This window comes from Symsagittifera roscoffensis, chromosome 2 (assembly GCF_963678635.1).
Source record: "Symsagittifera roscoffensis chromosome 2, txSymRosc1.1, whole genome shotgun sequence".
NCBI classification, from domain to species: domain Eukaryota; kingdom Metazoa; phylum Xenacoelomorpha; order Acoela; family Convolutidae; genus Symsagittifera; species Symsagittifera roscoffensis.
In genome coordinates, this window is record NC_087063.1 from 63,977,487 (window position 1) to 63,989,603 (window position 12,117).

Genomic DNA, 12,117 nt, shown 5'->3' on the forward strand with positions numbered 1-12,117 from the left:
GCTTTGCCCTGATACGAGCAGTCTTGTTCCTATTTAACCTTATAGAGCTGCTTTTTATCGTTTTATTTCTAGTTTTTGCGAAGAACAGCTTAGCTTCTGTGTTTGAATTCTGCTGTTTTCCATACAACTCTTTTTTTTCCCTACTTTTTCGGTGGCGTTTTGCTTCAATGCATAACATCGCCAATTTGAAGCGCATCTTTCTTAAAAGCTTTGTTGATTGGTTTTTAAGAGTCGATGAACTTAAGGTTTAAGGTAGCGATGATTTTTTTTCAGGAAGTCTTAGTTTTTCAGGCTCAAATTTACTTTTTCGCAGTTTGACTTTTGATCCAGTTTTCTGAAAATTGGTTAATTTTATGTTTATGAAAAAAGTGTTAATCTTAAATTGTTCTAGAAATTCAAAGAGCCTTCAGGGCGAAAGTTGAGATTTGAAAAAATGTAAATCAGTCTTTCTGTTTACTTGCGCTCATTGACTCTTTTTTCAACTGTCTGTGGGTTTTGTTAGTTAATTTTTAGTGCTAGTTATTTGGTAGGCGAGGCCTTCTTTTAAACAGTCGATGAACGTAGTTCAGACTCTTATATAGGTCGCGATGATTGTTTTGTTCGTTTTTTTTTTCAGAAAATTTTTTAAGGCTCAAATGTGTTTTTTCGCGGTTTGACTTTTGATTCCTTAAGTTCAATTTATTTCTTTTGTGAAAAGGTAGGCAAACTCCACTATCGAACAGCGAAAATGTAAAGGTGACGAAAAACTTGATTGACTCCTAATTTCGAAAATGGATTTTAATAATCAGATTTCCCAACGAACTGAAAATTTAGATTTTACTCCAGTGTTCTCAAGTTAGGTTAATTTTAGCAAAAAATTTCAATCATAAATTGTTCTAGAAATTCGAAGAGCCTTAAGGTCGTTTTTTGTTCGAAATTTGAAAGTTGAGGTTTTTCAAAAAATGAGTCAGTTTTTTTCCAATTTCCTTGCGTGCATTTTATCTCTTCCAACTTTCTGTTGGCTATGTTAAGAGTTTTAAGTCAAGAAGAATCGTATCTGCTATAATGTGAGCTAGCTTACCAATTTTAATTTGCAGCTGAGTAAATACTTTAATTTACTTTTATTACTCTTAGATTACTCTCATATACTTTTATTATTACTCTTATATACTTTTATTATTACTCTTATTACTTTTAATTTAGCAGCTGAGTAAATACTTCTAGATAAATGTCAACTATCGTTCGGCTTCTAGTTAGTTCGCGCTCTTAAGTGAGTTGGGTTAACCTGAAGTTTCGGAAGGCGTCAAAAAATTCCTTCGTCAATTGCCTGTGCAGATATGTTGTCTGTATCTAAGTTTTTTCATTCTGAAGAATGGGATGTTATACCAGTTCGAAATAATTTTTATTAGTTATTGACTCGTCTTGTCAGTGAAGCAGTTTTGCAATAGCTGCTATCTGTTTTATTATACCTCCTTCAAAATTAAGACTAATTAGCTACTGAAAAAGGCATTTTTTCTCATCGTTTTTGTTTTTATTTCGTTGACTCTTTTATTCTTGCCCATCAAGTCCCTTGTTTCTTCAGAGGACGAAATTGTTAGAGTATTGGTTAGAAAGATCTAAAACACCTGATTTAATAGACACAACGTCAGATGGGAGTTCGATGGCCGGATTTTTTACAAAGAGGTTTAAAGATCATAATATTAACGGATTGTTGCACGGTGCAGAGACTTTTTCAATCAGAAACAATTGACATAGGTTTTCGGTTTCAGGGCAAAGATGTGGTTACTCAAACGGATATGCGTCATCAGAGAAAAAGCAGCAGAGAAGCAGCGAATGAGGATCAGTTTGACGAAAATGACTCAGACGAACCAGTTATCAAACAGCTGGATAATTACAGAGTAAGTATATTTGAAGTGACTGTTGTAACTGTGATGAGATTCAAAATGCAACTTGCAAATACTAACTGCTTGTTCAATTAGCTAAAAATGTTTGTTTTTTAGTTGCAACTTCTGTCGGCTGAAGCGGATTATAAACTATTGAATGACAAGTTCATAGCTATGAAAAGCGTCCTCTCCCTCCAGGCCGAAAAAATCCGAGCACAGCGTCAGCTACTGAAGTCAACTGTGGCATCGCAACCTTCTCAAGAACCAACTGGTGTTGATGAAGGAGGAAATGTGTCTCAGAGAAGCAAGCAGTCATCTTCAAAAAACCCACACAGGATGGACTCGTTCGAACTTGGGCACGAGAAAAAGCAACCAGTTCCTAGAAGTAGCGTGTCTCCCCCAAGGATGAAAGAGAAGAAAGGGGCGGCGATGGATAATAGGACGCTGGAACAGAAAGATAACTTGAGGGTAACTGGAACGTCGTCCAGTGCAATTGGGAGAAATCCATTGGCCAAGTCAAACAATTCAGGTTGACAGTTCTCTTACGTTAATTTAATGCAAAAAAATGAACAATTGAATTGCTTTGCTATATTGTAAATATGTGCACGTTAGCGCCAACACGCTCCAATGAGTTGTTAGAGTTGGATATTTTTTTGGAAAAAACTTGGCTACAAGAGTTGAAGTTGAGGCCGACTTTATCATGCTACCTTGAAATATCACCGTTTATGTCACTTGTTTTACTGATAAGTTATTGAAAGTTCGTGTTGTGTTTCAGAACACGACACTAGCAGACATAGTTTGTCCCGAGAGGGAACTAGACAGGATCTACTGCATCATCAGCAGGGACAGGGGGGACCACAGAGCAAGAGTAGCTCATTGCTGGAGCTCAGATCCAATGTACCTCTCATATCAACTTCCAAACAGTACGTGCCTTTTAGATTAACGAGGTGCTTGTATTTTTATAATTGATTCAAATTTTGGTAGTGCAATGCTCAAAAACGAAACGGCCAGCGCTCGGTTTTGCTCGTTTGTTGGTCCGTTTGGAAGGTTTTCTTACGCTATCGTATAAGCAAAATAATCTTCTTAAAAGTTGTTCCTAAATTATTTGGGATGCGAAGTTGTGGGTGAGCTAAGTAGAATCTGACAGTAATCTAATCTGTTTAGAGCCTCAGGAACCAATGCTAGCAACCCTTCAGAGGAGAGCGAGGAAAGCGACGAGAGGTGGGATGGGGAAGGCACTCAGCCATTTGAGGTGCACGAGGAGTCGGAAAGTGACCAGCAGGCAAGTGGTGCCGAGGATGTACCCCCGAGGAGTCCAAAATACGATACGGATAACATGCATATGCCTAATGTAAGTCACTAATCGCTCCTTTTCAGTAGGTATTGCGATAGGATTGTCAAATCAAGGGAATTTTTTAATTGAAAAATTGGGATCGGTACAAAAAGTATGACCGAGGTGTGTCATTTCGACTAGTTTAGGAATGTTTAGAGTCATGAGCGTAGTGAATACTCGTATTTAGGTCCTTGCAATTGAGTACTAGACTTTTCCGTAAACAACTTAGTCCACAGTGACAAGGCCTTCGGTTGAGTGGGGTAGTAGGGTAACACACAGGGGGGTGGTTTTCCTGGTCTTCTTCCTTAGAAGGGGTGAGGTTACCTCTGTGCCTCACTCTGGGGGTGCGGTCTAACTCCTTCCTCTTTTTTTTCATTTTCTTAGTTTAATAAAGTTTCAGCCTATTTACATTTCCGAAGCTAGTGTGTTAGTACGAACCTTCTTTTTTTCCAACCTAAGATGCAAATATTGGTGCGGCCTCCCAATAGTGATGTGGCACCTTTACAGCTTTTTGATAGCATGTACTTTGACATTCGAATAGTAATAAATTAACACAGTTGAACCAAAAAATGACCGAAATGAACCGAAAACAAAAGCTATTTGTTTCAAACAAGATCACAATTATAAAATTTAAATTTCAGAAATTATCTAACTCAATATACCTCGCAATTTTTTGAAATGCATAATTTATACATGATTTGGCTTTATGCTTTGCAATTTGTTACCTGCAAAGTTAGTGTGGATGCCTTCAGTTTGTTTTATTCCAAACTATTAAGAGCAAAATTGAGTCTATTTTTATTTGGTGCTGAATTGCATTGGCAATTTGTTGGCATATGTAGCTGTTTTATTCGTGACTAGTGTTTGTCGGATGTAAAGCTTGAGGGTATAGTGCGTGAGACTCAAAATCTCTTGATTGCAGTAAGTCGCAGATTCGAATCCTACTAGCAGCCGAGTTTTTGCTAATTTGAGGCCTATTTCTACGTTTTCTTATTTAACTTGTAGAGCTCCTTTTGTCGTGATCTGTGTTTTTATCGGCCTATTGGCTTCATATTTTGTCGTTTATATCGGCTTATTGGTCTCATATTGTGTCATTTGATGAGCGAAAAAAGTTTGTGTGCTTGTTTGTATGGAGGGGAATGGGGGACAAAAAACTTGTTTTTAGTTTAAAGTCTTTTTTAATCGTTTCAGCTGAAAGAGTTTCCTCAGGTATTTTAGGCTTGTTTACAGCTTGGTAACTTTTCTCCCGACTCTATTTTTACTTTCTATTTTCTTGGTGTGAGTTTTTGATACTTATGTATTCGTTTTGACAAATTCAGCATATCCAATTTTTTTGATGTAGTGGCTGTTTTGTATTGTATCTCAAGTGGTGCGAAGCTCGGCTTCGCCTCTGTGTATTGATTTTTTTTTGTTTTTTTTTTCAGGAAAAAACTTTAAATTTGTTTACGTTCAAATTTGATTTTCCGTGGTTCGACTTATGGTTTCTTTTTAGTTGAGCACATTTCCTTTGTTAACGAACAGCAAAAGTGCAAAGGTCACAAAAAAGTGATCGACATCTATTTCGAAAGTAGATTTTAAAATCTAGATTTCTTATTGGAATTAAAAATTGACCTATTGATCTTTTTTTTAAATTGGTTTAATTTTATCAAAAAAAGTGTCTATCATAAATTGTTCTTAAACTTCAAAGAGCCTTAAGGCCATTCATTTTTTTCTTTCTTGAAATTCGAAAGTTAAATATAATTTTTTTTCACTAAGCGAGTCAGTTTTTTTTCTGTTTCCTTGCGTTCATGACGGTCTGTTGGCTTTGTTATTTTTCATGGAATGATAGTTTTTAATACGAAAAAAAAAATGACTGCAAAACATACTGAAATAGGTAGTATCACTCTTCAATAGGAATGGTTTCTTTCTTCGGTGTTGCCTAAAAATGAAACCTTCATTAGATTGGAGATCTGATGTTTGAAGTGCAGCGACTGTCCAAGCTGATGAAGAGCCACGACTCCAACACAGTCAAGATGCTGAAGCAAATCAGTTCCAAAAAGGGCCACGAAGGAACTCAGAGTATGACCAGAGATGATAAAAGATCTGGGTCCAATCTCCTGGTCAATACTTCCACGATAGGTGTAGACCAACATACGCCACCTACGAAAGACACGGATTTCACGCTCAATTGGAATAAAGAAAGTGAGTTTTCCCCGAATGCTTACTCTGAATATTTCATCTAGAAATCACAATATAAGTGGATGGGAGTTTTGTAATGCGTCGATTTCAGTGTGCGATTTTAAGACTGGTCAAAGAAATATTTTTAAATGGGAAGCTGATTAATGCTTAAATATTAGAAAGCAATTGTTATAGAGTCAATTTGAATCCTAGGTGATGGCAAGGACGCCATGCGTGAACTAATGCGTCTCAGCCTGACTTCCGGAGTGCTCTCAACGCACCAGTATCTCATCGCCCGCATCCAGACCCAGTTCTCACGGGACACTAACGTGATTGACAGTCTGAAGACGGATCTGAAGAAACAAGTGGACGAGACTGAAGAACTGAAACACTGTCTCAGTCATCTCACTCTGGCATCTAAGCGACTAGAGGTAAAGTGCAATCGCTTACGCGTATTGACTAATCGCTCATTGCAGACGTTCGGAATGAAAGATGAGAATAATAGCGGCATCTTTTATTTTGTCGTTCTGCTAATATGCGTATTCTGAATTTAATTCAGTTTGACATTTTGCATGCTAAAGGAAATGGGTTTTGTTTGACAGCTGTTTTACAAAACTCATATCCGTGCCAATTTAGCCAAAGAATTAAATTGAAAGTTAATATACATATTTCTGCAATGATCGTTCTTGGTTAGATTAACTTAAACGTGAACGAAATTTCCCCTCATCAGGTAGTTGTTTTATTTAATGCAGCCAGAGTAATAGTATCTCTCAAAAAAGAATATGAAAGTAAAGTCTGGCCAATATTTCAGGAGTGCCTAGAACAGTCGCTTCAAATAGTTCAATGTATAGTGTCTGATTCGCAACCAGAGAGGCCTCCGGACACCAAATACTCGGAATTGAAGAAATCTCTGGCTCATCTGAACAACCAAAAAAGCATTCTTACCAGTTTCCACAGCAATCCTAGTGAGTAACAACATCAGTGATTTTAATGACTTTTGGCAAGTACAAGGTTGTTAGGTCGTGATAGAAGCATTTTGAGCTATGAGATTGATTAAACAGGTAGTGGTGTTTCCATCGGTAAGATTTTTGTTAATAATATAGTTGACTCCATTGGCAAACACAAACAGCATCAACTTATTAGCTCGAGTTTCCGGTCATTCCAATAGGGTTAGCGATGTTTAACGGGTTAGCAGCGATGTTCAATGATTTTTTTTGCCTAGTTGAACCTTGATTAAGTCAAAAACCAAGAGTTCGAAATGAAATAAACAACCAGTTCATGCATAGTATTTTTGACACCCAAACGACGTGGGTTGTCAAAACGTAGCAATGAAGATTCGCTGTTGTTGGAGCGTGTCAAAGAAGGTCAAAAAACAATGAATACCAGGCCACTAATTTGTTTCAAGAGAATTATTGCAAATTCACACGATGCGAAGAGAAAAAGTTATTGAGTCGTGGAAATATTACGTCCAAGTGAGAATAAATGTGTTTTTGAGAGCGTTGTGATTCCTCTTATACAGGTCTTGGTGATTTTCATATTTGCAATCAGCTTAGTGTATTATTACGAACATTATTTTTTGTGAGCGCAAGTACAAGTGTTCTTAAGAAGTGTTCACTTATTTGGAAATTTCACTGTAGCATTGGAAATCGCATAGCATCTGTTCGCTGCTTTATTTGTGACTAGTGTTTGGTGGTTATTAAGCTTCCGCTGCTGAGTGGTTAGTGTGGGAGGCTCAAATCTTTAGGTCGCAGGTTTGAATCTCAAAGGTTGCCGAAATTTAACTTATTCGAGGCTCTTTTCTAATTTTTATCATTGCTCTTTTCAGAGCTGATTTTTGTCATGTTCTAGCAAGTGTTTGTGAAGCGAAACTTCGCCTCGGTGTTTGATTTTTTAAAGGAGGCTGTCTTAACATTTTTTCTCGCTAATATTCGATTTTCGGCTATTTGACTTTTGAATTCTTTTTAAGCTGACTTCATTTCCTTTGTAGAAAGGAAGGCAAATACCACTATCGAACAACGAAATCGTAAAAGTCACGAAAAACGTGATCGAATTTTTTTTCAAAAGTGGATTTAAATTTTCAGATGTCCTTGCAGAGTATAAGTTTTACCTATTGATCCAGTTTTTTCAATCTGAGTGAATTTTTTCAATCTGAGTCAATCAGAAATTTTTGAAATTAAAATGATTCAAGACCGTAGAATTTTTTCTTCGAGATTCGAAAGTTGTGGAGTTTTTTCATTAAACAAGTCGATGTTTTTTTTTCTGTTTCTTTGCGTTCATGACTCTTCAAATAGAATAGAAATCATTGTTCTTCAGTGGATTTGCTTTTATTTCATTTTCATGTTTTTGATATTAAAAGTGCAGCAACAAATAAGAAAAAATTAAATTTGACCAAAATCAGACAAAACCTATTTTAATTAGAATCAAAGAAGGATTGGCTGAATAGTATCATAAATAAGTTTGATCAAATTTATTTTTTTGTCTTTTGTTGCTGCAGTTTCAATATCAAAAAATTGAAAAACCATTTGATAAAAAAAGAGCCAATCCACTACAATGATTTCTAATCTATCTGAAGAAATTGATTTTCGATTTATGTAACTCGCCTTCAGGTTTGATTTCTCGGACATTTTCTTCTTTATGAGTTTCTGTTAGTATTCTGTTTTCTTGTTTGGAATTTCTTGATTGCATGATTTTATTACCGAACTGTTCTTGAAAGCTTCAAAACTAGTTGTGATGAATGTTAGCCAACCCTTCTTTGTTGCCAATGAAAACTATTCTCTAAGTTCGAATAAGTTATCCTTTCTTACGTTTTGCTGAAACTAATGATACACTTGACAGTTATGTTTGAAAACAGTCTTATTGGCCCCAATGATTTAGGAGACTATATACTGAACAATGTTTTGCGTTTTGTCTTATAACGCTTTCGATTTTGTGCGACAATAATTCCATTGTTCATTTTTCTAATATACATCGGGATGCTGTTTTCGCGGTTGCATGATTTCTCTTATGAACAGATCTTAAACCTAAAACATAGAAGACTTTTTAGTGATGATGACATTTCAGCCAATCCTTCTTTGATTCTAATGACAATAGATTATATCTGAATTTGATGAAATTTACCTTTTGTAATTTTTTGCTGCACTTTTAATTTCAAAAATTGAAAAACGTATCTGATGAAATAAGAGCCAATCCACTGAACTATGATTTTTTTATCTATCTGAAGAAAATGGCTTTCAATTTGTGTAAAAAGCCATCAGGGTTTGATTTTCGCTTTTTTTGTTACAAGTTCGACATGAAGGCCATTTCCTAATATACGATTCTAAGTTGGTATTCTTTTTTCTGGCTCGAAATTTTCTGATTGCATGATTTTAATTACTGAACTCTTCTTGAAAGCTTCAAATTTAGTTTTGACGATGATAAGCCAATCTTTCTTTGATTCCATGAAAACTACTTTTCTTTGACTTTGAATTAATGATCTTTTCTTATGTTTCGCTGAACTGATGATACTCTTGACTGTTATGCTCGAACACAGTATTATTGGAGGTAATCGTTTAGGACACTAAATACTGAACAATGTTTTCTGTTTTGTCTAATGAAGCTTCGTTATTTTCGATTTTCTGCGACAGTAATTCCATTGTTCATCTACCTAATTTTCTTTGGATGCTCTTTTTTGTCTTGATTTTGTTTGTTGCTTTATATGCGAGGTTGCACGATTTCTCTCTCTAACTAATTTCAAACCTTGATTCAATGAATTACTGGTTTTTTCTGAAAATCGAAGTTAGTTTTTAATGATGATGATTTTTCATCCAATTCTTCTTGATTCTAATGAAAATAGATATCTGAGTTTGATCAAATTTACTTTTTTGTGTTTGTTAAGAAAAAAATTGAGAAACGTTTTTTTTTTGCTGAAAAAGCCAATCCACTGAACCTTGATTTCTAATCTACCTGACGAAAATTCTTCTCCATTTATGTAAATCTTTAAGGTTTGATTTTCGCTTTTTTATAAGTTCGACATGGAGACCATTTTCTTATGTTTGACTGTGTTGGTATTCTTTTGTTGTCCGGAATTTCTTGAATGCGCGATTTTATTACCGACCTGTTCTTGAATGCAAGAAAACTGGTTGTGATGATTGTTAGCAAATTCCTCTTTGATTTTCATGAAAGTAATTTTTCTCTGAGTTTGAATAAATTATTTTTTCTTGTTTCGCTAAAAGTAATGATGCTCTGACTTTTATTTTTGAAAAAAATTTTATTGGACCATTAATAAAACTTAACGAGGCATTTTTTTGTTACAAGTTTGACATGAAGTCCATTCTCTTGTGTATGACGTTATGTTGGTATTCTGTTTTCTTGTTCGAAATTTTCGGATTGCATGATTTCAATCACTGAATTCTTCTTGAAAGCTTCAAAACTAGTTGTGATGATGATAAGACAATCCTTCGTTGATTCCATGAAAACTTTTTTTCTACTGAGTTCGAATAAATCATCTTTTCTGATGTTTCGCTGAACTAATGATACTCATGAATATTATGCTCGAAAACAGTATTATTGGAACTAATGATTTAGGAGACTTAATGCTCAACAATTTTTTCCGTTTTGTCCATGAACTCCTCCTTATTTTCAGTTTTATGCGACATTAATTCCATTGTTCATATGTTGAATTCATCTCTTTGGATGCTGTTTTCCGTCTGGCTTTTGTTTCTTGCATTGTATTTACGGTGGTACGATTTCTCTGCTGAACACATCTTAAACCTTGATTCATTGTGTTACTGTTTTTTTTCTGAAGCTTGTAAAAAAAAGTTTTTAGTGATGATTTTTCAGCCAATCCTTCTTTGATTCTAATGAAAATAGATTTTATCTGAGCTTGATCAATTTACTTTTTTATAATTATTTGCTGCACGTTTATTTTCAAAAAATTGAAAAACGTTTCTGATGAAATAAGAGCCAATCCGCTGAACAATGATTTCTAATCTAACTGAAGAAAATGAATTCCGATTTATGTAAATTGTCCTCAAGGTTTGGTTTTTTGCTTTTTTTTTTGTTAAAAGATCGACATCAAGGCCATTTTGCTATATGTGATTTTTTGTTGTTATTCTGTTTTCTTGTTCGGAATTTTCTGATTGCATGATTTTAACTAGTGAACTATTCTTGAAAGCTTTGAAACTAGTTTTGATGAATATAAGCCAATCCTTCTCTGATTTCAATGAAATTTGTTTTCCTCCGATTTTGATTAAATTATTATTTTTTAAGTTTTCGCTGAATTAATGATAATCTTGAATGTTTGGTTTGAAAAGAGTATTATTGGAACTAATGATTTCGAGGACTATATACTAAACATAGTTTTTCGTTTTCTATAAGAATGTTTTGTGTTTTTCCGATTTTGTGGACCCTAATTCCATTGTTCGTATTTTGTGGTCCCTAATTCCATTGTTCGTTTTTCCAATTTATCCCTCTGGATGCTGATTTCCGTCTGGATTTTGTTTCTTGCACTTTGTTTGCGGTTGCACGATTTCGATTGAACACATTTTAAATCTTGATTTATCGTGTTACTGGTTTTTTGTTCTGAAGCTTGTAATAAAACGTTTTTAGTGATGATTTTCAGCCAATCCTTTTATCTGAACTTGATCAATTTACTTTTTTATAATTATTTGCTGCACGTTTATTTTCAAAAATTTGAAAAACGTTTCTGATGAAATAAGAGCCAATCCACTAAACAATGATTTCTAATCTATCTGAAGAAAATTACTTCCGATTTATGTAAATTGTCCTCAAGGTTTGGTTTTTGCTTTTTTTAGTTAAAAGATCGACATCAAGGCCATTTTGCTATATGTGATTTTTTGTTGGTATTCTGTTTTCTTGTTCGGAAATTTCTGATTGCATGATTTCAATTAGTGAACTATTCTTGAAAGCTTTAAAACTAATTGTGATGAATATGAGCCAATCCTTCTTTGAATCCAATGAAAACTGTTTTTCTCCAATTTTGATTAAATTATTTTTTTTATGTTTCGCTAAACTAATGATACTCTTGAATGTTTTGTTTGAAAAGAGTTTTATTGGAACTAAATATTTAGAGGACTATATACTAAACAATGTTTTTTGTTTTCTATAAGAACGCTTCGGTTTTTCGATTTTGTGCGACCTTAATTCCATTGTTAGTTTTTCCAATTTATCTCTCTGGATGCTGTTTTCCGTCTGGTTTTTGTTTCTTCCATTTTGTTTGCGGTTGCATCATTTCTCTATTGAACACATTTGAAACCTTGATTCATTGTATTACTGGTTTTTTTCTAAAGCTCGTAGTACAAAGTTTTTAGTGATGATTTTTCAGCCAATCCTTTTTTGATTCTAATGAAAATAGGTTTTATCTGAGCTTGATCAATTTACTTTTTTGTAATTATTTGCTGCATGTTTATTTTTAAAAATTGGAAAAATCTTCTGATGAATTAAGAGCTAATCCACTGAGCAACGATTTCTAATCTGTCTGAAGGAAATGACTTATTTATGTAATTTGTCCGATTTATCTATCTGGATGCTGTTTTCCGTCTGGATTTTGTTTCTTGCATTTTGTTTGCGGTTGCACGATTTCTCTATTGAACATATCTTAAAACTTGATTAATTGTATTACTGGTTTTTTGAAGCTTGTAGTAAAGAGTTTTTCGTGATGATTTTTCAGCCAATCCTTCTGTGATTCTAATGAAAATAGAATTTAACTGAGCTTGATCAATTTAATTTTGTAATTATTTGCTGCAAGTGTATTTTCAAAAAGTTGAAAAA

At 34.3% G+C, this 12,117-nt stretch overlaps 1 protein-coding gene across 5 annotated transcripts in view; it reads left to right on the forward strand.

Moving 5' to 3' along the window:
• The window catches only part of LOC134840050 (major antigen-like), a 116,350-nt gene that overhangs the window by 18,261 nt on the left and 85,972 nt on the right, over positions 1 to 12,117 (forward strand). For 4 of the 5 annotated variants that reach the window (XM_063855687.1, XM_063855690.1, XM_063855691.1 and 1 more), the window contains 8 exons: positions 1,749 to 1,877; positions 1,980 to 2,391; positions 2,638 to 2,785; positions 3,027 to 3,213; positions 5,133 to 5,373; positions 5,563 to 5,780; positions 6,161 to 6,314; positions 6,411 to 6,428. In XM_063855687.1, coding sequence (XP_063711757.1) covers positions 1,749 to 1,877; positions 1,980 to 2,391; positions 2,638 to 2,785; positions 3,027 to 3,213; positions 5,133 to 5,373; positions 5,563 to 5,780; positions 6,161 to 6,314; positions 6,411 to 6,428 — 1,507 coding nt within the window. The remainder of the gene's footprint in view (positions 1 to 1,748; positions 1,878 to 1,979; positions 2,392 to 2,637; positions 2,786 to 3,026; positions 3,214 to 5,132; positions 5,374 to 5,562; positions 5,781 to 6,160; positions 6,315 to 6,410; positions 6,429 to 12,117) is intronic. The other variant, XM_063855688.1, reaches the window with a different exon arrangement.